The 27,496-nt window shown below is 45.2% G+C and overlaps 1 protein-coding gene across 1 annotated transcript in view; it reads left to right on the forward strand.

The window, feature by feature from the left end:
• lrp1ab (low density lipoprotein receptor-related protein 1Ab) overlaps positions 1-27,496 on the forward strand; it is a 92,429-nt gene that overhangs the window by 33,720 nt on the left and 31,213 nt on the right. Inside the window, exons 4-31 of the mRNA XM_061075506.1 lie at positions 885-1,004; positions 1,656-1,784; positions 2,150-2,410; positions 10,362-10,524; positions 10,977-11,199; positions 12,647-12,836; positions 12,961-13,104; positions 13,857-14,093; positions 14,285-14,465; positions 14,839-15,061; positions 15,853-16,042; positions 16,143-16,265; positions 16,551-16,691; positions 16,973-17,098; positions 17,733-17,849; positions 17,944-18,024; positions 18,118-18,285; positions 20,070-20,252; positions 20,810-21,007; positions 21,165-21,410; positions 21,751-21,948; positions 23,112-23,316; positions 23,418-23,582; positions 23,835-24,079; positions 25,431-25,562; positions 26,480-26,707; positions 26,862-27,036; positions 27,323-27,417. Coding sequence (XP_060931489.1) covers positions 885-1,004; positions 1,656-1,784; positions 2,150-2,410; positions 10,362-10,524; positions 10,977-11,199; positions 12,647-12,836; positions 12,961-13,104; positions 13,857-14,093; positions 14,285-14,465; positions 14,839-15,061; positions 15,853-16,042; positions 16,143-16,265; positions 16,551-16,691; positions 16,973-17,098; positions 17,733-17,849; positions 17,944-18,024; positions 18,118-18,285; positions 20,070-20,252; positions 20,810-21,007; positions 21,165-21,410; positions 21,751-21,948; positions 23,112-23,316; positions 23,418-23,582; positions 23,835-24,079; positions 25,431-25,562; positions 26,480-26,707; positions 26,862-27,036; positions 27,323-27,417 — 4,887 coding nt within the window. The remainder of the gene's footprint in view (positions 1-884; positions 1,005-1,655; positions 1,785-2,149; positions 2,411-10,361; positions 10,525-10,976; positions 11,200-12,646; positions 12,837-12,960; positions 13,105-13,856; positions 14,094-14,284; positions 14,466-14,838; positions 15,062-15,852; positions 16,043-16,142; positions 16,266-16,550; positions 16,692-16,972; positions 17,099-17,732; positions 17,850-17,943; positions 18,025-18,117; positions 18,286-20,069; positions 20,253-20,809; positions 21,008-21,164; positions 21,411-21,750; positions 21,949-23,111; positions 23,317-23,417; positions 23,583-23,834; positions 24,080-25,430; positions 25,563-26,479; positions 26,708-26,861; positions 27,037-27,322; positions 27,418-27,496) is intronic.

The following is a 27,496-nucleotide window of genomic DNA, read 5'->3' on the forward strand; positions in this document are numbered from 1 at the left end:
ATCACTTGTTACTGTGCGTCCACGACCATAACCCTCTTTTTTGTTAGCCACTGAAGTAAATTTTATTTCCCTAGTGGAAGCTTCTTTTCTCTTTTTTCTTAATCACAGTAAATGGGAACTGTGGGTCACGGACCCGTTTTTGGTGGAAGCCCCTATGACCTGAGTAATGAAATATTTTATAAACCTGAGCTCAAGAGTGTCACAGGACTCTTTATTAGAGGTTTGAAGCTGATAGTGAAATGTAATTTGTTTTGTAACATCTGATGTGAGCCCACCCCCTCTCTGACACATCACTTCAACCTACGTTAGACACTCTACTCCAATTATCGCCGAGCCTTGACACACATATCTGCATGCACGTGCACACCCCATATAGAGAGAGAGAGGGAGAGCTATGAGAGCATGTGTGGATTCTCCTCTTTCATTTCCTGCCAAAAGGATGTGTCCTTGAGTTCCCTCTGAGGGCGGGAAATAAGAGGCCCTTTAACGCGTGTGCATTCAAATCACCCCCGTCCGTCACATGCACAGATGCTCTCTATCTTTCTCTCTCTCTCTCTTTCTCTCTCTCTCTCACACACACACACAATCACAAACACACACACACACATATACACACACACACACACAACCACAGTCCTATCTGATCTCCCAGTGGAGATGTGATAGGATATGACAGAATGGCTCTGTGAAGATTAGCATAAACATTTGAAAGCTTATCTGTGCACAAACCTGATCAAGGAAACAATTAGCTGAGCAGATTTCACTGAGCCTTTATTGTTTTCCCGATTCCTCTGCCCTCTAAATCAAAGTTACCTACCCCCCATAGATGTTTGCCTCCTCAGTATGTAACATTCTCTCTGTCTGTGTTTTTCTCTCCGGCACAGAACGAGCACCAGACTGTGACTCCCATGGGTGCCAGTTCCACTGCGCTGTGACTCACGATGGGCCTCAGTGCTACTGTAGAAGCGGCTTTGAGGTCGCTGCAGATGGAAAGACATGTAAAGGTGAGTGGGTGACTTGGCAGATTTATTCTAGCTTGGCCCAAGTAACACAGAAAGTCATCTGATTACTCAGACTTTCTGCCTGCTGATAAAAAACCTCCTCATCAAACCAGAATCCTGCACAGGTAAATTTTTGCTATAACCTCCAATTCACATCCGGACCTGCCCGGACCCAATAACATACGACCTCCGACCCCACGATCACCTGTGATATAACACATATACTACATATGCATTAGCTAGTATTTGAGTGGAAATTAAGGTATTGTAATAGGCTTTGTGAATGAAGCAAATCCTTGCAGCTGACCAAGTTTCAAAAAGCTGATTCGGATGTTGAAAACACTGCTCTAACATTTTAATTTGTGATTAAAAAATGTAAATTAAAACCTTTAGTTATCACTCGCTGCCGGTCCACATTTAGTAAATCTTTTCTTTGGCTTACATGACCAGCTGCAGGACTCTATATCAAAATCCTCCTAGCCTTGATCAGTGCATGATCCAGGGTTTTGTTGAAATCATTGTTTTGTGTTGCCTACCCTGAAGAAATTCAAAATGCAGCCAGTTCAGTAAGCTTTGTACAAGTATGGTTCAATCACTATGTATCTCATCACAGACTGGGAGTGTGTGTTAACACTTTGTCTTCTTGTCCTGAAGATTTCAATGAGTGCAATGTGTACGGGACTTGCAGCCAGACGTGCACGAACCATGAGGGCTCCTACACCTGCAGCTGTGTGGAGGGCTACCTGGTGCAGCCAGACAACCGTTCGTGTAAAGCCAAAAATGGTGAGACTACACACACACACACACATGCACACACATGCACACACCAACACACACGCACACAAACACACACACGCAAGGAGCAGCAAAGACCACGGATGCAGCTCATACTAAACCCACAAAAGATTAGAGTTGATTTGTTTCTCTGCTGGAGGTGGCTCCCTGCTGTATTGTATCAGATAATTACATCTGCATGGTGTGACACCCTTAGTGTTTTTATGAGCTTGTTTACTGGAGTGCGATGTGTTTACAGGTGTGTGTGATAAATATATGACCCATGACTCCTCTCCACCTCTTTATTTTCCTGTACCTCTTCTCGCTCTTCTCTCGCCCCCTCTCCACTCCACTGTCTCGTTCTCCGTCCTCAGAGCCAGTGGATCGTCTGCCCATGCTGCTGATCGCCAACCTCCATGACATCCGCTGCACCTCCCTGAGCGGCTCCACCTCCCGGCTGGCCTCCATCGCCACCAAGCAGGCCATGGCTATGGACTTCATCTATGCGGAGGAGACCGTCTGCTGGATCGATGTGGGCGACACGCCTGCCGCCACCCAGCTGAAGTGCGCCAGCATCCCCGACCTCAAATACGTCACAAACATCCGGACCATTAACATCACCCTGAGCCTGCACCGTGAGTAGTAGCTTCATTTTCTGTGTATGGCGATGTGAAATTTCAAATTTGACTTGTTCCTTTTTTATTTACTGTTGACATAAAGTTGGTGTGCTGGTCATATATTGGATATGTTAGATATATATATATCACATATTCCACTTTAAATATGCACAATACTCCTGCACTTTTACTGCCTTTTTTGCACTTCTGGTTAGATGCTAAACTGCATTTTGTTGTATAGTACTTGTACTGTGCAATGACAGTAAAGTTGAATCTAATCTAATCTGATCTAATAGCTCAGTTATGAATTCCTACAATGTGTTGACTCGGCTCATCCTTGGTTGTTTCTGCTTTAGTTGTGACAGGCAAGCAAAACCCTGCAAACACCTGAAACAGGCCCTCTGACACATTTGCATTTGAGTGCTGTTAAAGGGCTTCAATACTTGTAGCTGCGGTGAGTCAACAGAAATGAATCGCTCTGACAACGTAAAAGTAACAGCAATGGCAGAGTAGGAAAAGCCCAAGCACTCTGCAACCTGACCAATAGTGTAATTTTGTCACTCACTCAATCAGATCAAATCCATACACATCACTGAGTTTTCGAGCACCTGAAACAGAGAATTTTGGAATCCTTGCTCTAGTTTGAAAACTCCAGGACTGCATTGGACTCTGGGCAGGCAGGAGTGGAGACGTTTGGAAACAATGATGCAGTCACCCACATTGGCTTCCTTATCAGTTCCTGTCAGTCTCAACTAGACTTCCAACGGGGAATGGGAGTCAGGCATTGGTCTGTACTGGGATTATTATTCGATGTGGAGCAAAACCGCTCATGTGGACAGAGTTCGCCCTCAGTTTATAATGCTGCTTTCAAATGAAAACGTAGTATGGATGTACACTCTCTCACTCTCTCACTCTCTCACTCACTCACTCACTCACTCACTCACTCACTCACTCACTCACTCACTCACTCACTCACTCACTCACTCACTCACTCACTCACTCACAAGCTCGGGTTTCCAGTAATGTTACTTTCTGCTGACACAGTGTTCCTTAAAAAAATAGTACACTGAGGACATGACGCTTTAGCTGTCATCTGCCAGCGAATGAAAGATCAATGCCTTGCGCAAGAGCACACAAGCAGCGCTCGTGTAATCAGTATGGGTCGTACTGAGCCTACGTGACCGCACGTTGCCTCAGGAATGAAATGGTCAACTTTGCATTTGCCAGCTCAGGCAAAAGTAAGATGTGAAGCAATGCAGGATATGTCGATACCGTCATTAAAGCGGCGGTAAAAAATGCTGAGGCCGGCTTTATTTTTCAGAAGGTTTTTCTTTGAAGAACCGCGGCGCTCTGACACACCACTAAATCATCCCATGGAGCCAGTGTGTGTGCAGCTGACTTCCAGTGATATGATGTGTAGAAGGCTGCCAGCAAGCCTGCACATGTTGCATTGCACTTTTCGTGACATGTAAACAGTAATCGACTGTGTCGTTTGATTTAGTTAATGTTTCCACTTCTCTTGTTGGATGCATGTCAATCTAAACTGTCAATCATGATGTTGTTTTTATATCAAATAACTACTTAAAACCAAACTGACCACGTGGACATGACAGAACTACCTGAAATGACCGAAGCCATTTTGACTTTTTGGTTTGGTTCATGTCCCATATATTAACATGTAGGAGGCTGAATTTATGGTCTATACTGCAGCCAGCCACCAGGTGGCGATCAAGATGCTGTAGCTTAACGGCTTTCAAGTAAAAGATCATTCATTATCAGATTACTCACACGTCATTCTAATCAGCCTAAATCATATTTTGTAAAAAAATAGATAATGGTTATATTGTGGAGGTCTACATGTTTTATTTTGATTTTGTCTTTTAAAATATAGCAATTTGAAAAATATTAAACTTTACTCATTGAACCAAAATATATATAATATAATAGGCCTGCTATAAACAGGTGAAAAGTGTGTCTGACATAAACAGGGTTCTAAGACAGTCTCTAAGTCAAGATGGAAGTTTCCAGCAGCAGCAGCCTTCCTCCAATTCCTGTGCAACACAAGTGATTTGTGATATTGAATTCAATTACACACAATACAGATGCCGACATTAATAAATATAATGTCACAATCAAACAATAAATTGTATAAAAGCTTTAATTCCGAAGAGACAGATTCAGATAAATTTCCCATAAATTGTTGTTTTGATCCTTATTTCTTTCTTTTGGTTTAGTTCAGACTAGTTTTAACCATTTTAACTGTGGTGCTCATCAGCTCATTTGCATCTGCCACAGTAATATGGTTGATAATGGCGATGGCTTGGCTTATTAGCTCATGTACAAATGCTGAAAAGGCTGTAAATGCTTAACATGCAACCTACATTTTTATTTATATTGAAAACTTGTTTGGTACTATTTGTAGAACTCAAAAATTGTTTGTGGCATCCATTTCTATAGTATTAGTAACAATCAAATCATTTCAAAAGTGATCAAACCTTTCTGTAATCCAATGGATTATGTGGTTATTAACACAATTTGCTATGTATTTTGTATTTATAAAGGACTACATTTCAATGTGTTCTTTAGACCCATCCTTGTGTCACACACTCACACTCACGCAAACACACACAAGCAAACACTTCCCTTTGAGAGCCTTTCTCATGTAATGCTGACATCTTTGATTATGAGAGACAAGGTTTTGTTTTTATTCGCCTGGCTGACAAAGTCTTTACTCTCTGGGAAAGGGGGGGGGGGGGGCAGAGGTATAGACAAAATAGAAAAGCCCGGCTGTGGGTTTGTGCCGTTGCTCCTACGTGGGTGCGTGTGGGAAAGGTTCCCTTGAGAACTAGCCCCGGGCATGAAACAGCAGACGTGAAGAAAACAAGTGAAGACGTTGGGTGTGCAGACTCTGAGAGGCGGCTCAGGTTGGAAGGACCTCGGCTCATATCCACTTCAAATGAAGATTGTGTAACCGCTGCCACCACTGACAGCCGGGGCTGAGCCGAGGCTTCGGGGCTCAGTGAACCCCAGCTTCCTAAAACTCCTGTAGAGTCACTGCTCTCTCATGAGCTGATCACGTCTCATCTCCCCCCGATTTAAAGTGTTCTGACGGGTGAATGGGGGCAAGGGGGGTGGGGGGGCGGCGAGAGACAGAGAGGGGGACCCTGAGAGAAACAGTCAAGTAAAAGAGACAGGGGACGGATAAAATGAGAGGGAGAGAAAGAAGGTAGTGATTTTCTGTATCTTGGAGGTGTGTATGTATGTGAGTGTGTGTGTGTGTGAGTGTGAGTGTGAGTGTGTGTGTGTGTGTGTGTGTGAGTGTGTGTGTGTGTGTGTGTGTGCGCGAGTGGTCATGCAGATGGTATTTACATTCCTCGGTTGGGTTATGTCAGCCTGAACAGCCTCTACATTCCTCTGGCCGGCTCAGGTCCTGTCCAGTCAGGTCACTTAAACATGCTCATAGCTGGGGCTCAGACAAACGCACACAAACACACACACAACCCAAATACCTTTCCCTCATGCACTCATTACTCAGTGACACATTGAGATTATAGTTTGTGTTCTCCTTAGAATATGAAAAGCTTCAATTGGATCCTCTTGCATTTGAGTAAAATAAGAGACATCGGTAAAAAATCACTACGTTTATTTTTTTTAGTCACCCTCAGTTGCTGCAGTGGATTATTGTATTTCTTACTTTTTCCATGAGTCTTCCTCTGATTGTACATTAATGATTTAGTTTAATCAAATGCTGATATCAGAAAGTTTAGTTTAGAATAAGACAATCAGGTAAATGACTTTCTGTTAAATTGGTTTTGCAGCGTCTATAATTAGATCTTGACGTATTCAGTACATTGCACATGCTGTTTGATTTGCTGTTTGATTCCGGTGTGTTCGCTTTGAAGAGTGTTGACGTGCTGGTTTCGGGTGAGGTGGCCCGTGGCTGTTTGAACCCCGACTGTGTGAGTGCACCGGGGTCAGTCGGGGGGGTTTCAGCTCTGCTAAGTCACTCAGGGAGCAAACTGACATGAGGCTGTCTTTGCATTTTGGCAGTGACTCCACATTTCTCGAAAGTTACGTCACTTTGGGCTTTTAGCGGCGATAAGAGAGCAAACGGCCTCCTTTACTTTGGTGGAGCTGAGCCCAGTCAAGGCTGTTAGTCAACTCTGTAGTTTCCCTTGTGGTTTTATAAAATGTTAGTTCACCTTGACCTGTGTGAATTCTGCGTTGTTCCGGATTTACTCATCTGCCATCCCTTCACTTAAAGGTGAACCTGCTCTTTACAGAAACAATAATCTGATTTATGAATGTACAGACATGGGGTCTGTGTCAGTTCTATTGTCTTTTTTATAACCAGCAGGGCTCAGGTGCACTCCCTAAAAGTGTGATGGGCAGACCTGGGGTTTGGGTGTAAGATGGATATTGATGAAAGTGTGGAGGCGAGGGGGGGTTAGCTGCAGGCTTCTCACAAACCTGGTGATTTATAGCTTGTGGGAGCCCGAGAGAGAGAGGAGGGCAGATAAGTAGACGAGGGCTGCAGATGTGGCCCTGCTCTGTTTGCATGTGCCATTTCCCGACTGGGAAGATAAAAGGGGAGCAGTTCCGACTCATCCCTTCCTCTCCTCCCTCTGAGCACAACTCCACAGCAGGGAGCAGCACTTCTCCCCATGTCCCACTGGCCAACGCTCAGTCCTTCTTCCGCTCTCGAGCTTTAGGCACCTTCTTCTTTCACCCAGAATACATTAACTTATTTTTTCATGGAGCAAAAATGCCCAGGGCTTGCTGTCTCCCTTTCTCATTGGAAACTAGAATGTTTCCCCAGAAGAGCGCATACCTCAGCTAAAGCACCAACAGTTATATGCCTCATATTTATATTCATCTAGGTCCATGTATTACTCCCTGTAAAAAATGTTAAAAAGTGTCAAAAAAAACCTTGCAATGTTTAAGAAAAAGGAAAAATAATCCTGGATCCTGATCCGGATCAAAATTCGAAATTCCCTTCAACCTTCGACCAAATTTGTGGAAATCTGTTTAGTAGTTTTTTATGTAATACTGATTTAAGTAGCCGTATGTTTACATCTCAAGCTGCTCGAATCCAAACATTCTATTCGCCCTTATGACCCGTTTTGTTCTATCCACCATTTTATTTTCTCCACCCAATAACCTCTCTCTTTCACTTACTGCAGGTGAAGGGGATTTAAAAATTGCCCAACGTTTATCATTAAATTACCTAAATCACTGCCTCTTCTATTGGGGTCACGTGTCAGATCCTTATGGAAAATCAGAATCGCTAAACTTCCAACCTGAGCTCCAGGGAGGTCAAAGAGGTTTTCCTCACAGATTAAGAGGATCTTCATGGCAGAAGGAGAATTAAAGAAACTGCCTGATGATGCTGTCCTGCTTTGCTCTAACAGGTAAACATAAGAATACTTGCAAAGTATGCAAACATATTCTAACAGAGCCGAGTCCTGTATATATATATACGTGTGTAATTTGGGGCAGAATGTGTGTTTGCTGTTGCCAGTGATCCTCCACCCCCCCTCGGTCGGGTTGTGAAACGTTTCCACAGTGTAGCGTGAGCTCGTAGGTGTTTAGGGCAGGAAGTGAAGAGAGGTTGTGAGGGCTGGGGCTGTTGCGTGAAGAGAGAGAGAGAGGGGTGGGGGGGTTCATTCCGTTTCCCAGCAAACTGTCCACTTACCAGGAGCCGAGTGAGTGACGACGTCCTCAGACTGGCTGACTCTCTGGATAACGGCCTCCACCAGTTGCACAAGCGTCTCTCCGCTCTCTCTCTCTCTCTCTCTCTCTCTCTCTCTCTCTCTCTCTCTCTCTCTCTCTCTCTCTCTCTCTCTCTCTCTCTCTCTCTCTCTCTCTCTCTCTCTCTCTCTCTCTCTCTCTCTCTCTCTCTCTCTCTCTCTCTCTCTCTCTCTCTCTCTCTCTCTCTCTCTCTCTCTCTCTCTCTCTCTCTCTCTCTCTCTCTCTCTCTCTCTCTCTCTCTCTCTATCTATCTATCTATCTAATCAATGCCTCGTGCAGCCAGGCTTCCAGCTGGATTTCTTTAGAGGCGTATGGGTTAAGGGCTGATACCAATGGGAGTATCACTATCCCTCAGAGCTGCATGACAAATTTCCCCCCCTTAATCACAACTTGGTACCGATGTAAATGAAACATCTTGGACTGGTTTTCACTCCTTCCCTTTTCATGTTTTTACTAGCTCATGTATTCACGACTATAACCCATTGTTTTTTAGGATGTTAAACGACTCTCTATAAATTATTTCCACATCGGAGGTGAGCCAGAACATGGAATGTTTTGATATGAATTTATTTTCGCTCTCAGAGTTTCTTTTGTTTTTCTTGCCACGTTCCCGTCCTCCATGGTTTCTCTTCCAATCTACTGCTTATTTTTGAAACACCGAGCATAATACAAGTCCCATGTGGGGCAGAGGCCTTTTGAAGCTGTGTGTGCGTTCGGTAGGTGGGTTGGAGGGTTTCTACATTGGGCCCAGATGTTTGTTCTGTTGTGCAACTTGCTTCAGTTCTGTCTCCGTGCAACATGGCTGTCATTGTCAGAAGCTCAGGTTCTGAATTTCTATTTTTTATTTCTAATGAATAGTCAAAGCCTTGAGACCGGCTGACGGCAGAAGTGCGATACCCCACTTGTGTACCTCAACATCAAAGTTGTCCCTCGGAATAACCGGAGAAACACCTGTGGTTACTTTGATAGTGCGTGTGTGAGTAGTGCGCTTGTGTGATATGCATGTGTGCATACAGTGCACTGCTTTGAAAAGGAGGCACGGCGGCAGCTGTTAAAACACAAGGCTGTATGTATCTCCAAGCCCCCCTTCGAGCTCGGTCTCCCTGTGGTCTGGGACCTCAGCATCCACAGGTTCTCAGAGAGTGGGAAATGTTTCCACTGCTAACTTAGCACTTCCCAACTCTTAATGCTGCTCATATATCTGAAATGACTGTGTCCATCCGGAACGCTTCCTCTTTCCAGTTTGGCTTAGTAAGCAGCCGGGGTTACTTTATTTCAAGTTCCTTTTTGTGAGAGGCATTGCGACAATTCTTTTACATCACTTTTTTGAGTGATACTTGGTTTGACTTCTTAAAGTCATGACTCATGTTTCTGTGTTTAAAAGACCGGAATGAAAACGTGGAGAGACAGGATATGCATTGCACAAGAGTTCACTGACGGGTTAAATGATTTTGGAACAATGTGTTGGTGATCTCCAACACAACCACCAAAACACCAAATAATAAATAAATCTGTGGAAGAAAATTGTTCTTGATTTTAAATTTAACCAATGCACCACTTTTACTTGCACAGATCTTGCCCAACACTCTATCAAGTGTTATTTATTCTTTTAACCATTCACTTGTCTGATTTTCTCTTTCCGAGAGACGAATCATGACCCAAGTTATATATCCTACATTTAAAAGTATAATATATATCACTTATTTAAGTTTCAAAGGTTTGTGGACTTTCCAAGAAATCCATAGTTTAATATTAGTGGCATCATGTGCTTCCTTATTTTTGTGAATTAAGTTGTACTTAGGGTTGTATCTGCTGGGGACTGCTGGGCTGTGTTCGACCAGTCAGTGCTTCACAGCTCCTTTGACCTAATGAACACTACCTTTAACTGACCTAGCTCTGTATCCACAAACCAAGGGAAAGACAAAGTGTTGACTCTCCCTGCACATGGAGTCCTGCTGCTCAGGTCCACTGACAGGCCTTCACCTCTCACTTTCTATCTGTCATCTTCTTTGTTTCTGTCCCTCCCCCATGCACCAAGTGGCTCATTAATTCACCGCTATTATTTTGTGTTTCAAGAGAGAGTGGGCAGAAGGTCATAGTATCGTAAAAATATGCCATTTCATCTGGGTAAATGACCAAGACTTGTTTGACTGTATAGACTCTGTTTTTCTAATGCCTCGATTCTTTGCTCTCCTCCTCTCTCCTCTGCATCTCTCAGATGTCGAGCAAATGGCGATCGACTGGCTGACCGGGAACTTCTACTTCGTGGACGACGTGGACGACCGCGTGTTTGTCTGCAACAAGAACGGCCAGACATGTGTGACCCTGCTGGACCAAGAGCTGTACAACCCTAAAGGCATCGCTCTGGACCCGGCCATGGGGTCTGTACTCCCCCCCCCCCCCCCCCCCCCCCCCCCCGGTCCCTCTTGACCTAACGCTACCCCCAGTGCTGTTTTAGAAACGCTTGAGAGGAAAAAAGCCGTCTTATGATCAGGCGACGTGCTGACAAAGCAGGCGGTCAGAAATGAAAGCACTTCTTCCAGATGGAAAGAAGGACAGATACTGGTGTGCCACATAAACACTTCGGATGTTTCAGGTTCCTGATACTGAAAAGCTGGTATTAGCTGTGGTTCCTTCTTTTTGAGAGTATCACTTCTCTATTATAACAAGTTTATTTTTAGTTAATTGTGTAATGTCTAGATGAATTTATACATGAATGAATGAATGGCAGTCTTTTAGTATAAAATTCTCTCTTGTTAGTGACATTTTTTTTCCCGTCTCCTTGCCTTCATCTTAACCTCTCCATCCTTCCCCCCCCTTTCCTCTGCTACAGGAAAGTGTTCTTCACAGACTACGGGTCGACGCCGCGGGTGGAGCGCTGTGACATGGACGGACAGAATCGCACCAAGCTGGTGGATAGCAAGATCGTGTTCCCGCACGGCATCACCCTGGACCTGGTCAACCGGCTGGTGTACTGGGCCGACGCGTACCTGGACTACATCGAAGTGGTCGACTACGAGGGCAAAAACCGACACACCATCATCCAGGGCCTGCTGGTGAGCTCTGAGGCATTGGATCGGTGGTCCCGCACCTATGAGTCAGCTACTCCATGTTTTTTTTTCTTTTCTTCTTTCTATCGTTATTCAAGAGCATGCTCTTTCAGTTTGAGAGCGGGACTTATTGATTTCACGTTCAGATTTGTAATGCTCTTACTCGAATGTGCCCTGCTTGTGCTTAGATTACTACGCTCCAGCTTCAGGTCTTGGACTGTTCTCCCTGATGCGGTCAGGGAAGCGCTTCCGCTCCATTGTGGCCAAAACAGAGAGAATGGAAAGAGCTTCTTCCTGCAGGCAAACCAAACACTCGATCAGGCCAACACATTACATTACATTACATTTCATTTAGCTGACTCTTTTATCCAAAGCAACTTACAATAAGTGGATTCAACCCCGAGGGTACAAACCAAGAACAACAAGAATCAAGAAAGTACAATTTCTTCAAAAATAAAGCAAAACTACAAAATGCTATAAGTAAGTGCCCTTTACGTGCTACTAAATTGGCCTCTGGCACAACACCCACTTACACCTCACCCCCTACATTTCTTAATATTCCATATCCTTTTTATCATATTCATTACACACTGAACACCCCAAATACCCCAGTCTGATGTTGGACAGCTCATGTTTGCACATAAACTGCAAATGCTTACACTTAATTCCATACAGACAACTGTTGTTGCACCTATCCTAACCAGAAGTTTATAATTTATACATGTATACATTTCTTCCTTCCTTTGTCACCCTATAGTTTTCCCTCAAACTGAAAGACCACGCTCTTGAATAAAGATAGGAAGAAAAAAAAAACTTTCCACACATTTCCACCAAAAACTGTAGACGTCCAATTGTTGAGATTTCATTTGAAAGGTTGCAAATCACCAAACGGCAATAATCTTCCCTTCGACAACACAAAACATCTGTTTTTCCAAATCTGTACAATCATTGATTTGGTCTCATCATCTTCAGATGCAGTGCTGTTTTCCACTTGTCTCCTGTGAATCTGGACAAAGAGTCCGTCTCTCCTGGGCACGAGTCCTTTCTATTGCCTTGATTGATATTACTTAAGGACTGTGTGATTTTCCTGGCCAGTGCCTCTCTAAATATATTAGTCTCCTCCTCGGGAAGCTTGGCTCAAACTTATAGTGGAGTAATGATCTTAATGAAATCAGGGCTGTGGTGTGTGTGTGTGAGAGGTTTGGATCTTTCTGACGGTAGAAACCCTCTCTCTGCTTCTCTGCTTGGTCTCTCTCTGTTTGATGCTGATAAATAGTTTGATAAGAACGTTTCATTAGCAGAATTTTGCCAGGCAGCGTTTATGATAAAACTTGTCCACAAACGAAATCACTCGAGCTATTAGTCATGCACCATGAGCTGCTCTACTGGAAACGTCAGCGTTTTCAAAGGCAAACTCAAGACAATGTGCTTAATGGTCTCATTGCCTTTTCAGATTGAGCACCTGTACGGCCTGACTGTGTTTGAGAACTATCTGTACGCGACAAACTCGGATGAAGGCAACCTCAACCCCAAGACCAGCGTGATCCGAGTGAACCGCTTCAACAGCTCCGACTTCCAGGTGGTGACGCGGGTCGACCGGGGCGCCGCGCTGCACGTCTACCACCAGAGGCGCCAGCCACAAGGTGCGCGCTCAAGAGGGCACAGCTCAGATCTGAACTAGCCGGCCAGACACCTCTGATCCACACCCACTGACAAATCTTACCATTGCATGACCGTTGCTTTTTGTGCCCGGTTCTCCTCCCTTAGTGCGCAGCCATGCATGTACCCTGGATCAGTTTGGAAAGGCTGGAGGTTGCTCAGACATCTGTCTGCTGAGCAACAGCCACAAGACCCGCACCTGCCGCTGCCGCTCCGGATTCAGCCTCGGCAGCGATGGAAAGTCCTGCAAGAGTGAGTATCGAGCCCGAGGAGGTGTTTTGATTTTGCAAAGATGAAACCTTCACTATTAGCTTAAGCAGCGATGATGGAAGAACGAATCAAGAAAATTAAGGGAGACACAATATGCTTAAATCAGATTCATTATTAGGGCCCGAGCACTGACATCGAAGGTCAGGTGAGGCCTTATTGAAATTGTAAGGATTATTAATATTATTATTATTATTATTCAGGCAAATTAATTGGCTTTTGAGGGCTTTACCATGCTCAAATTCTTACCAAAATTTGCAGAAAGTTAGAAAGTGGTGAAAATGTACGTATTCTGAAGGAATTTTCAATGGGCGTCGCAAAATGGCTCAACGGTGCCCCCGAGACCCCCGGAATGTGTTCACATTGACCGATCTTCACAAAAATCAATACACAGGTATACATGACCAGACAAACAAAAAAGTCTTAGGTGCAATTGGAAAAACGCCACGGGAAGCCTGCTATTTTGCATTTAGTGGCCATTTTGGCCATATTCCACATTTTTACTGTGAGGAACTTGTACCAGGGCTGTCATAAGATCAACTTCAAATGGAGATGAGTGTCATCACAACAAGACGGAGATCAAAAGTAATTCACAGATCGATTTTTTGTCATTTTAATTTGTGTTCTTATTTTAATGGTAAAAACTGAAAAAGCGTAAATATCCGTGGTTACAAATTTGCTCGTAGGGATAACTGCATCACTGAGAATGTTTTCCTCTTCCTTCTCCCCTCCCCCAGAACCAGACCACGAGTTGTTCCTGGTCTACGGTAAGGGTCGTCCTGGAATCATCAGGGGCATGGACATGAATGCGAAGGTGCCTGATGAGTACATGATCCCCATTGAGAACCTGATGAACCCCCGAGCTCTGGACTTCCACGCCGCCAGTGAATACATCTACTTCGCCGACGCCACCAGCTACATCATTGGACGACAGAAGATAGACGGCACGGAGAGAGACACCATACTGAAAGAAGGTGAGAGCTTTGCACAGGATTCCAGAATATGTCTTCTTTCTAACCAAATCCAAGCTGCTACAAAGACTTTGTAGAGGATAAGTATTCAATCAGGTTATTCCGTATCTTTTCCACTTTATTCTCTGCGCCTTCATCCTGAATTGGCCAGCTAACAGTTCCTCTTTCACACTGGCTTCTTCTACTTATCTCAGGTATCCACACAGTGGAGGGGATAGCGGTGGACTGGATGGGAGGTAATCTCTACTGGACAGACGACGGGCCTAAGAAGACTATCAGTGTCGCCAGGCTGGAAAAAGCTTCACAGACCCGCAAGACTCTCATTGAGGGAAAGATGAGTCATCCTCGCGCCATTGTGGTAGACCCCCAGCACGGGTGAGACACTGCAGAGGGAGGGCATTGTTATTTTTAATGGATTCTTCGTTATTGAGAAAAGTTGTTTCTCCAGTTATAATTCCTGGCTGCCGCATCATTCACTAGCGGGAAGGTCTGGGTTCAGTTATTTGCAGCCGCGTGGGCGGCCTGCTCTATAGGTTTTTGTTGAACTCGTCGGTTACATCTGTGTGTGGGAGCTGGTGAGTCTTCAAAATATTTTATTTGGTGGAAAGACCTTCTGTGTTTGTCTTTCTGTAGGATGCTCCATCAAAGAGCAGATAGAAACTTAAGAACTTCATTTTGATGTCCTGAGCTCTCACAGAAATGTCTTATCACACGTGCCTTCTGAATGTGATGTCGTCTTATCTCCCAGTTGGATGTACTGGACGGACTGGGAGGAGGACCCCACGGAGAGCAACAGAGGCAAGATCAAGAAGGCTTGGATGGACGGGTCCCATCACCAAGTGTTCCTGACCAGCAAAACGGTGCTGTGGCCCAACGGCTTGAGTCTGGACATTCCCAATGGCATTCTGTACTGGGTAGATGCTTACTACGACCGCATTGAGCTGGTTTACCTCAACACCACCGAGCGAAAGGTTGGTGATGCTCTGGGAATTTGAATAGATCGAAGTGTGTTTAGAGCTGATTAGTACAACAGAGTATCAGGGCCGTGTTGAAGAAAAGTAAAGGTGTGAGATTTCGAGAATAAAGTCACATTATACTAAGAAGATGGTCGATGACAAACAAAGTGGGAATTTTACAATAATAAAGTCGTAATATTACAACTTCGTTTTTTGCAGAAATTACCACTTATTTTTCATAATATTACAAGACTAAAGTGATAATACTACAGGAAGAAATTGGTAATTTTATGAAAACACAATCATAATATTACAAAAAGGAAGTTGTAATATGAGAACAATAAGCAATTTTACAACAATAAAGTTAGGGAAAAACTAGTGGATGACTGTATATTGTAGGCTACATTTGCATGTGATTCAAGAGGTTTCACAATGAAATTGGGTAAAGATTTTGGATTTTGAAGTAGTGGAACTCTGCTGCTTATTTTCTATCTTCTCAATTTTTTTTTAATCTTTATTCTCGTAAAGTTAAGACAATTTTTTGGTAATTTAATGACTCTATTCTTGTAAGATTACAACATTGTTCTCAAAATATTATGGCTTAATTGTTGTAATATTTAGCTTTAATGTCATAAATATTCAACTTTATTATTGCAAAATTACAATACTCAGAATTTCTCATTAATTTCCTCAAAATCTCATTATTTCTTTGGCATGGCGCTGAGACTGATTGCGGATTTGAGTTGCTACATTTAATATCATTATTTGGAAAATGATTCAAATTTCTGAATTCTCTGTTGCCTCAGGTGGTGTACGAGGGGCAGGAGCTGAACCACGCCTTCGGCCTGTGTCATTACAAACAATTCCTCTTCTGGAATGAGTATCGAGGAGGCAGCATCTATAAACTGGACCAGGCCACGAAGATGGTCACCCTGCTGCGCAATGAGAGGCCGCCCATCTTCGAGATCAGAGTGTACGATGCACACCAGCAGCAAGGTAATATCTTCCCCCCCATTCTGGCTTATAATGAAATAATGACATTGTGTATTGTGGTTGCTGTATTCAGTGGGTGTCCTTGGTTTGTCTTTGTGCGAAGGCTCCAACGCATGTCGGGTGAACAATGGCGGCTGCAGCAGCCTGTGCCTCGCTGTCCCTGACGGCCGGTCCTGCGGCTGTGCTGACGATCAAATCCTGGACGTCAATAACGTCACCTGCAAAGGTACTTAGCTGCTTTACTAGTCGAGAGGTTTTAAGGCTCACCGTGGAAGGTCATGGAAAATCCATTACTCAGCAGTCGTCGAGGCGGGTAGAGGAGTCTCGCTTGTACCTTCACAACGTTCTGTGTGCTCCTCTCCTCTAAATCTTTATTTTTTTGAACAACCTCCACCGATATTTTGTTGCAACTTTAAAAGAGAGACAAACGCTGACCTGAGCACAATACAGATTTGCTCTTGTCTCAGCGGCCCATCTGTTTCTGCTTCTAACCCCTGATCTCATCTTACAGCCAACCCCTCCTACGTGCCCCCCCCTCAGTGCCAGCCCGGGGAGTTCGCCTGCAAGAACAACCGCTGCATCCAGGAGCGCTGGAAGTGTGACGGCGACAACGACTGTCTGGACAACAGCGACGAGGCCCCCGAGCTGTGCCGTAAGAGCGCCACGTCACTGTCGTCATTGGTTACGCAGCAACACACGGACAAACATAAATTCAGTTGAAAGGTTTTAGCTAATGTGAGCCGACGGGGCGCAAACTATAGTTTCCAGGATTGTCTGTTTCCAGGCTGTGTAATGGGGCTGTCATTTTACTGGCCAGCTTTCTCCTCATCAGGCGATTGTGAGAATCAGGGACTCGTATTCTTAAAGTGACATACTTGAAGAGTTATGGGGTTTATTTATCTGACATTTTCCGTTTTGTTTTCTCCCTCCCAGACCAGCACACGTGCCCAGCTGACCGATTCAAATGCCAGAACAACCGCTGCATCCCCCTGCGATGGCTCTGTGACGGAGACAATGACTGCGGCAACGATGAAGATGAGTCCAACACCACCTGTTCTGGTGCGTATAAAGTTACATAATGTCTCCTGTTACTCAGAGATCATGTGAGTTATTCTCTCATCTTTTAAAATGCTGCAAATGAACATCCTGTATGATGGGTATGGAATCATGATCTGCAATGAAACAAAGAGAATCACGTGGGGTTGTGACTGCAGAACTAACAAATATATCAGTATTCAGTGGTGAATTTTTGTTTCTTACTGAGATGATGAAGCCTCTAAGTTGCATCTGCAGCATAGAGATTGGAATCGGACAATAAGTGCGGTTGATGCCAGCAGGGATTCAGAAACGGACGGATGTATTAATCTTCTGTTTCAGTGACACTGGGCTGAAACGCAGTGGTGGCTCTTGGCCAACATAATTTGTTTCTTTTCACAAGAGCGTGTCAGTGTCCCACGTAAATTGAAGCAGATTCCACCTTGTCTTTAACTCAATTAAGATAAAGGGAGCTTCCATTATTTTTAATCACTTTTTGTAGCAATAGATTATGGGAAATTAAGCTAAACCCTGATCCATTAGGTCTTTAAAGATGTCTTCTTTAACAGTCATCACTTAATGCAAGCTGAAATGTTGAGTCAGGGATATTACAAAAGGAAAGAGAACTTGACTTCTTTATGCAATGTTCCCCTGCCAGCTCGTACGTGCCCACCCAACCAGTACCCCTGTGCCAGCGGGCGCTGCATCCCCATCTCCTGGACATGTGACCTGGACGACGACTGTGGAGATCGCTCCGACGAACCCGACTCCTGTGGTGAGTCTTTACTGCACCGTCATACTGTTGGTTTTGCATTATTTTTACAGATGACAAACTTGCTTATAATTTTTTTTCTCCCTCCTCTTCCCAGCATACCCAACCTGCTTCCCTCTGACCCAGTTCACCTGCGCCAACGGCCGCTGCATCAACATCAACTGGCGCTGTGACAACGGTGAGCATCGGCCACTTTTGCTTTTCTTCCAGCTGTACTTTAGAAACAACCCAGCAGCTGATAATGAAATCTCGTGTGACTGCGTGTGCACAGACAACGACTGTGGAGACAACAGCGACGAAGCCGGCTGCAGCCACTCCTGCTCCAGCGTCCAGTTCAAATGCAACAGTGGTCGCTGCATCCCAGAATACTGGACCTGCGACGGCGACAACGACTGTGGAGACTACAGCGACGAGACTCACGCCAACTGTACCAACCAGGGTAGGCGACAATACTGTGCTCACCAAACTGCTAGAAGCTGTTTATTGCCTTGTCTCCTCTATCTCGGTGTTGCAAATGAAACTTGTTTTCGTCCTTAGTCTCTTCAAGCTCTCACCACATCATGCACTGTCTCTCACATTGTTTCCTGTACATGTTGCAGTTGAAGAGAGGTTATCATAAGGATCCCATTTCCTCTGCTCTGCATGCCCCGGCCTTTGAATAGATCTAAGTGGGTTTACAGCTGATTATTACAACAGAGTTTTAGGGCCGTGTTGAAGGAAAGTAAAGGTGTGAGATTTCGAGAATAAAGTCACAATTTACTTAGAAGATGGTCGTGGGACAAAGTGGGAATTTTACAATAATAAAGTCGTAATATTACAACTTTGTTTTTTGCAGAAATTACCACTTATTTCTCGTAATATTACAAGACTAAAGTAATAATACTACAGGAAGAAATTGGTAATTTTATTAAAACACAATCATAATATATTTTTTAATCTTTATTCTCATAAAGTTAAGAAAAATTTGAAATCTCGCGTGACTGCGTGTGCACAGACAATGTCTGTGGAGACAACAGTGACGAGACTCACGCCAACTGTACCAACCAGGGTAGGCGACAATACTGTGCTCACCAAACTGCTAGAAGCTGCTTATTACCTTCTCTCCTCAAACTCGGTGTTGCAAATGAAACTTGTTTTCGTCCTAAGTCTCTTCAAGCTCTCACCACATCATGCACTCTCTCTCACATTGTTTCCTGTACATGTTGCAGTTGAATAGAGGTTATCATAATGATCCCATTTCCTCTGCTCTGCATGCCCCGGCCTGCTCCGGGCTTCCACTTATCATTTACAGAGAATCCTCTCTGTTGCACTGTTCAGGATGTGATTATGCTTTGTGGTTAGATAACAATTAAACTCTTTCAAAGCACACGTGTTTTGACTCTGCTGCAAACGACATGAATTTACATGTCCAGAGCGGAACGTTGACTGGTGGTTAACCGCTCTTTGTGACGGTGACTCTGACACTGCCGGATCTCGGTGTCCTGCTCTTTCCTCAGCTGTTGGTCTGAAAGCAAACGCTCCTGTACGCTGTCCGTGCTGTATGTCCTGGTTGATCCATGCTGAACCGCAGCCAACTGCTGTCAAGCCTCAGCATGCAAATACTGGGCACAGCCTGACCTGTTGGTTTAATAAGCAAGCTGTGCTTTGTGTTTGTGTGTCTGGCTGTGTGTGTGTGTGTGCGTGTGTGTGTGCGTTTGTGAGCTCTCTCAGCCTGCCACCTGGAAGTCATTAGCTGAAATAAAAAAAGCAATACTATCACCTTCCCCTCCTGTATATTGTGTTCTCTGCTGAAAGGTCGCCGGTCCATTTCCTGCTGTAGCCGTGCCAAGCGCTGACCTTTGCCATGAGGGGATGTCATTGTGCCACCTCCTCAGTGGGGCCTTGAATCTGCCTCTGACATCAGTCCGTGAGCTGTGTGTGTCATTGTTGTTTAACTTGGCTCGGCGTCAGGTTGTTAACTCAGCTTTCCAGCAAACCTACACATTAATTAATGTCTGGAATGGCCTATTCTTCCTCTTCTCAGTTTTGGCAGAGTGTATGTGTGTGTGGTCTGAGTGTCAGTGGTGTCTGCTGGCTGCGACTCCACGCTGGTTCTTTTTCAGTTGTGGATTTATGATGGTATTTTGTTACTTCTTAGAAATTGGCTTAACTGCACACTCTGTTTTTATTTTTTTTGGTTTCCTAACTTTTACTCATTGTCTTTGTTTTTGTTTTTCTCTGCAGCGACTCGTCCTCCGGGCGGCTGCCATGTAGACGAGTTCCAGTGTCGGCTGGACAGCCTGTGCATTCCCATGCGTTGGCGCTGTGACGGCGACACAGACTGCATGGACCTCAGTGACGAGAACAACTGTGAGGGGGTCACCCACATGTGTGACCCGGCGGTCAAGTTCAGCTGCAGGGACTCTGGTAAGGATGATTTAAACTGTGTGACGCACCAGAGGTTAGATAAGAGTGTTGAAGCTTTCTTATTTCTAAAAGGTATATATCCTCCTCTAATTGTGACAGATTACTGAAGGAGTTAATGGTCAGTCACCACAAAGCGTCAGTGGGAAATTTATCTAATGTGCGTCATGCAGTGGCTGCTCTTTGTGGCAAACTGGATACAAAGAGGAAAGTTATTACCCTTGCGTCTCATTTGGCGAACAGGAGTACTTATAAAATTTTATGTTACAAGCTTCCTCCATTCTGGACTCAAATGTCAGCCCTGTCATGATGGTTTATGATGGTTTAACGGCTCAGATTTTCACGTCAGTTAAAAAATTGAGGTTCACTTTTCCTTCCTGAGCGAATCTGCTGATTGTGGTCATTTTTATATTATATATATATATTTTAGTTCCAAACTTTCGCTTCACTCTGATGTAACAGAGCCCTGAAGCCTATTAAAACCGATTTCTATGAATATATTAAGATTAAAATATGGAAAACAACAAAAACTGAAAGTTGACATTTCCTGGTGCTGTCAGCTCGCTGCATCAGCAAGGCCTGGGTGTGTGACGGCGACAGCGACTGTGAGGACAACTCGGACGAGGACAACTGCGAGGCGTTGGTGTGCAAGCTGTCTCACCACATGTGTGCGACCAACGATTCCATCTGCCTGCCCGCCGAGAAGCTGTGTGACGGCACCGACGATTGTCCGGACGGATCTGACGAGAAGCTTTGTGGTACAACAATCTTTACAAACATTTCTGTACATCCAGCACAACAATATTATTTTGTCCTGTGATATTCAAAGCAACACAAACACTACACACACACACCGCTCACAGACCTTCTGTCTTGGACGCTCTCCAGCTCTGTCATCTGTTTTCCTGCCTGCAGATTTGTGTTCGTTGGACAACGGTGGTTGCAGCCACAACTGCAGCATCATTCCCGGGGAGGGCTTCATGTGCTCCTGTCCCCTGGGTATGGAGCTGGGAGCCGACAACAAGACTTGCCAGATTCAGAGCTTCTGCGCCAAACACCTCAAGTGCAGCCAGAAGTGCGAGCAGGAGAAATCCAGCGTCAAGTGTTCCTGCTACGAGGGCTGGGAACTGGAGGCTGACATGGAGAGCTGCAAAAGCTCTGGTGAGGAACTCACCAGAGCTTTCAGATTGTGCTCTTCGATACTGATTCAGCTATATATATATATATACGTATTTAGTTTGGAATGGAAAATGCTGTTTCTGTGCAGAAATAGGACCTTTTACCTTAAACATAATTTATTTATAAATGTCATTTGTTTGTCCTTCATAATTTAGTTAGATCATGGTTTATGAATGTATTTTTCTCTAGATGTTCAATTCTTTTGATTGGATTTTAATCCGACACCAAAAAGGGTGAATGTGTTTTTTGATCTGGACTCTGAGATGAGATTCACTTTGTTGCGGCGCTTTCCCTTTTCTGAGTTTTAATTCTCTGCCTTCAGATCCGTTCAAGCCCTTCATCATCTTCTCCAACCGCCACGAGATCAGAAGAATTGAGCTCAACAAGGGGGAGTTCAGTGTGCTGGTACCAGGCCTGAGGAACACCATCGCACTGGACTTCCACCTGAACCAGAGCACCCTGTACTGGACCGATGTGGTGGAGGACAAAATCTACCGTGGGAAACTGTCAGACAACGGAGGTGAGGCATGCAGCCCGGCCGCAGCTCTCTGTAATTTCAGGTTTCGGTGAAAGATCAATGGGGAAAGTGGGATGAACAGCCACTCAGAACGGTGCAATTTACATTGTTACAAGATCATTTTTCAGTGTCTTCCTTTTGTGAGCGAAATAACAAACAGTGGAAGGGATTGTTCTTTATGAGATAGCAAATCATGTTTGCGCTTTTAACAGTGCAATTCTGAGAAATGAACTTCCACTGAGCGAGTACACTCTGTAATTTCTCCGAGCCAGAAAGAGTCTGTGGTCAGCAGCGGCGGTTCGTGACCCTGAATAAATCTCCCAAGTCATTGTCGGCCCTTTCCTGCTCCAAAAACCCCAGGTCTCTTTGCCAATCAAGGTTGTGTTCCCAGCACAGCACTTAGGGGGCACACGGAAGGCTTTGTCTCTTCCCATTTATCTCAGCACTCGCTGTGCGTGACTGCAGCCAGAACACTGGTGCAGCGTAGGAGGCACAACACGCCGTAGTTCCCGTTCCCAGCTCTCCAACTTCACCATTAAAACAGGGCTTCTGAGCAGAGACATTGTGAATAACTCATGCATCAGCTCCTGCTGCTTGTTATCGAAGTAAATCCAGCATCTCCAAAGTTATTGGCATTCACCGGTTTGTGCCAACTGCTTAATAAAGATGTCCCGAACCCACAAATCCTCACAGGAAGCCGGTCCAACTCCAGCATTCCTTTAAGAGAACTGAAGTAGACCCATCCCTCTCCCTCTAATTACTACTGGAAGGACTTGTGAAAAACTTGTCCGATCTCCTTGAGCCAGAGATGATCACACATTTTGGTTTTGCACTTTGTGGTTTCTGGGAAATAATAAAGAGCGAGAGGGCTTAGAAGTGGGGCAGTGGGTTCGGTGGAAGTCGCACTGACAGACGCAGTGCAGCAGTGCATGTCGCTCACTGACGGATTCCATAGGAGAAAAGAATTCTAAACAGTTCAGTGTTGTAGTCATTTTCTTTTTCTTTTTTTTACCCTGAACCATATGTGCTGGCTTGAGATCTGCTCAACCTGGGGAGTGTTACATGAGCCAAGCTATTAAACCAAATGACGAGAATTACAGCTGCTTTTTTTTCTCCCATGAAATGCAACTAAATCCCATTTCCTCTCTGTTATGTGTTGGGTTCAGCTCTGACCAGCTTTGAGGTGGTGATCCAGTACGGACTGGCTACTCCCGAGGGCCTGGCCGTGGACTGGATCGCAGGAAACATCTACTGGGTGGAGAGCAATCTGGATCAGATTGAGGTGGCCAAACTGGACGGGACCATGAGAACTACCCTGCTGGCTGGGGAGGTGGAGCATCCCAGAGCTATTGCCCTAGACCCCCGTGATGGGTAAGAGTACTGTGCTCATTTCAAAGTGACAGTATGTATATATAAAAGGTTCTTTACTGTAATAATCCCTCAAATTGATGATTTTAACCATCTGTCTGCAGCATTCTGTTCTGGACTGACTGGGATGCCAGTCTGCCCAGGATTGAGGCCGCCTCTATGAGCGGTGAAGGCAGACGCACCATCCACAAGGAAACCGGCAGCGGCGGCTGGCCCAACGGACTCACTGTGGACTACATGGAGAGACGCATTGTCTGGATCGATGCCAGGTAGCACTTGCTTCTTCTCTCTGAATATGCAGAGCGCTCTCATCGCGCTGCAGCCGCCCACTCACCGATTGCATCACTCCCTCCTTGTTTTTCCCCCATTTCTTGTTATTATGTAATTGTTTTGACAAACATGCAGAGGTGGTATGCTTATGTAAAACCACCAACACGCAGTACTGACACATCTAGTAACATGGACAACATGCACATACTGTTATGTAAAGCGAAACACCTCTGCCTTTCACTCTCATCCAGGTCGGACGCCATCTACTCCGCCAAGTACGACGGTTCTGGGCTGATCGAGGTGCTGCGAGGTCACGAGTATCTGTCCCACCCGTTCGCCGTGACCATGTACGGCGGCGAGGTCTACTGGACGGACTGGAGGACCAACACTTTGGCCAAAGCCAACAAATGGACGGGACACAACGTCACTGTCGTCCAGCGCACCAACACGCAGCCCTTTGACCTGCAGGTCTATCACCCGTCCAGGCAACCCCAAGGTATGTGGCACGGCAGAATCAAATGCTCTCTAAAGAAGATTGACTCCCCCGGCCTGTCAGCACAGCCGGCTAATTCGGACTCTAACTCAGAGGCGAGTGGTGACAAGCTCGCAGTTCATTGCCGACCATGTTGTCTCTCAGCTCCTGTACCCCGTAGACAGCTGACCTTTCCCGAGCTGTGAGGCGCGTTGTCTCCTCGCACCGGGAACAATCTGGACACCTCCCGCTGCCTCGCTGATCAAAAAGTCACCTCACTGTTTGGTATTTCCCCCCCAGCTGGGCCGGGAATAAAACCCCTCCCCCCTGTGACTTAAATATCATGTGATTTTACAATGATTGACAAAATGGCAGGCGGTCTTGTTGGAACTGTTTTTGCAGTGTTCTGTCACAGTAAGCTGTCACCTTGATGGTTAGCAGCCGATGGCCTGTGGGGGTCCCGGGGGGTGTGTGAGGCACTGGGTCCTGTAATTGGAGGCAGGGAAGAGGGATCTCACAGAATGCTTGATTGACAGCTGCAGCCAGTGTCCATGACAGTGACGAAGCAACAAGCGGCGTCGACAGGTTTTGCACCCTCGCTTTCACTGTGGGTCCATTACACTCTGGAAAATGAGAAAATCCCTTTTGACTGTGATACTCTGGAAATTGCATCTCACATTAAAACTATTAGCTTAGCTTGGGACGACATGTATATGTTACTTTCATGCTTTTTTCTACATTTTTGAAAAGATCATATCCAATGCAGTGTGCAAAATAAGGAAAAAAACAAGGAAACACCTTCCCTCTCTCTGTGTCTTTCACATGCCACAGTTGTGTCCAAGTTCGGGGGGCCGCCTCATTCAGAGGGCGCCAGCTGCCCGGCCCACGGAGGAGGTCTGGTTGGATCACGTAGAGCGTAAAGCTGAACTGATATCAGAGCATTTCAGTGATCAGCTTCACTAGCTTCAGTTGGACAGGACGAGAACGTTTTAATGTTTCTCGGTTTTTAATCATGTGCACCATTAGCTGTTCGGTTGAGTTGAAGCGCGACACTCAAGCGTGGTTGGCCGACGCTATTACCTCTTTAAAAAACTGTTCGTCATCAAAGTGCAATGAATCCTGGGATTGGTTGGGCCCGGGAAGGATCCACCTCTTGGAGCCTTCGTCTCTCTGGAATGAAAGGACGCATTAGCCGCTGTTAAAGAAGCCTTCAAAGTGCAACAGCCATGTTATACTGCTGGGGTTCCTCAAGGGGTTTAGGGTCCAGTCCTCAGATGCAGCTTCTGGAAGATGCAGCCCCTAAATTGAGACACCTGCTCTGCAGGTTTACACATCTTACTTTTTCTTTAATATGTCTTTTCTTTCTCTCTTTTAGCTCCCAACCCATGTGCCACCAGTGACGGCAAAGGCCCATGCTCCCACCTCTGTCTCATCAACTTCAACCAGACCTTTTCCTGTGCCTGCCCTCACCTCATGAAGCTGCAGCCCGACAAGCGAACCTGCAAAGGTAAGAACACAATGTAGAAAACCCTCTTAGAGAGAATGTGAACACAACACCGGGACATACAATCCGTGTCATTAAGGAGCAGAGGAACAGCTCTTTGTTTGCAGGGATCTTTTCTCACAGCTGTCAAGACTCCGGCAGTGAACTCGGCTTCGAGTGGGACACCAGCGTCACGAGCCGTCATCTCTCGTGACTGATTGCATCTCCCCTGTTTGTGCCACACTCTCCGTCTAATATCATTTTATACGAAATACTGTGACAAGTGCTGAAGTCTTCATTTAACGCGGTGTGATTTCCTGATGGTTTTGAGGGGGGGAGCCGTGGGACTGGATGTGCTTGTGTGCACACGCTCCGATGTTGAGTGTCTGTCTAAATGTTTAGCATTCAGCAGAACAGTCCTCAGCCGTGTAGATGGAGGGATAATTGGATTAGAGTGCGTCTGATGCTTTCCCCGGTAACGAGGGAGTTTTGAGGGAGTCTCAGCTGATTTAACAGATTTCAGTTTTTTTCCCCTGAACTCTGATTCACTCACTTCTTCAATCACATTCTTGATTGAGGGGGAGTTACCGGTTGTTTGCACCTCCCGCCTCTCAGAAGGTAAACAACGCAACGTGTTACTGGTTATTTTGACCCTCTCGAGCATCTGTCTCCTGGGATCCAGCCGGCTGCCTTTAACTGTGCTGGCCGTCGAGTGAGAAAACACATAAACTGAACTAAACCTTTAATCACAGTGCGCTCATAACAGTGTAATGGGACAAACTAGAACATGAGAAAATGGTTTTTCTATGCAGACGTTATTGGAAATCTTATGTTAAATCTTTGTTGTTGATAATGGACTTAAACATTTCGTTCATTTTTTAGATCTCACAGAAAGTACAATAACTTCTTTCTCTCCTTTGCTTTTTACTCATCTTCTCCAGAGTCTCGCAAGTTCCTTCTGTACGCTCGTCAGATCGAGATCCGCGGCGTGGACATCGACAACCCGTACTACAACTACATCATCTCCTTCACGGTGCCGGACATAGACAACGTGACCGCGGTCGACTACGACGCCGTGGAGCATCGCATCTACTGGTCAGACGTTCGAACGCAGACAATCAAGAGAGCTTTCATCAATGGCACCGGGGTGGAGACCGTGGTGTCGGCTGGTAAGAGCAATCCTAGGAATATCGGTGGCATCCTGTTTTTATAAAGAATGTTTCTGTTTCTCTTTTTGAAGTAGTTATTTGAAATGAAATGGTTTTGATAACTGACTACATGCCCTGGAAGCTCTAACCTTTTCGCTCTGTGGACCCTCCTCAGACCTTCCTAACGCCCATGGGCTGGCTGTGGACTGGGTGTCCAGGAACCTTTTCTGGACCAGCTATGATGCCAATAAGAAGCAGATCAATGTGGCCCGACTGGATGGGTCTTTCAAGAATGCTGTGATCCAGGGATTAGACAAGCCCCACTGCCTGGTGCTGCATCCTATACTGGGGTAAGCGTCATCTCCAGTTTGTTAGGACTGTAATACATTATGTGAATGCTTTCTGGTTGCCATTTCTTCCAGTAACACATAATTCTCTGACAGTCTTCTTCATTTGCTTCTTCAATTATTGTGGATTATTGAGACACAGTGATCAGTCTCTTTTTCTTCATTGATACATTTGCTTTTGAGACATTTGATTCTCCTGTTGCTTCGTTTACTGCGATAAGACCTTTGTTAGATCATTGTCATTCCTCAAATCCTCTCTGCATCTTATATTATCCATATCCTTCCCCAGGAAGCTTTACTGGACTGATGGGGATAACATCAGCATGTCCAACATGGATGGTAGCAACAGCACCACACTGTTCACTGATCAGAAGGGACCAGTAGGTGAGCAAACGTTTCCCCTCAGTCCTCCAAGAAACTGATTGCAGAATAACACTGAACTCTACAGGGTTGAAGCACAGAC

Source organism: Limanda limanda, chromosome 7, assembly GCF_963576545.1.
Source record: "Limanda limanda chromosome 7, fLimLim1.1, whole genome shotgun sequence".
Classification (NCBI taxonomy): domain Eukaryota; kingdom Metazoa; phylum Chordata; class Actinopteri; order Pleuronectiformes; family Pleuronectidae; genus Limanda; species Limanda limanda.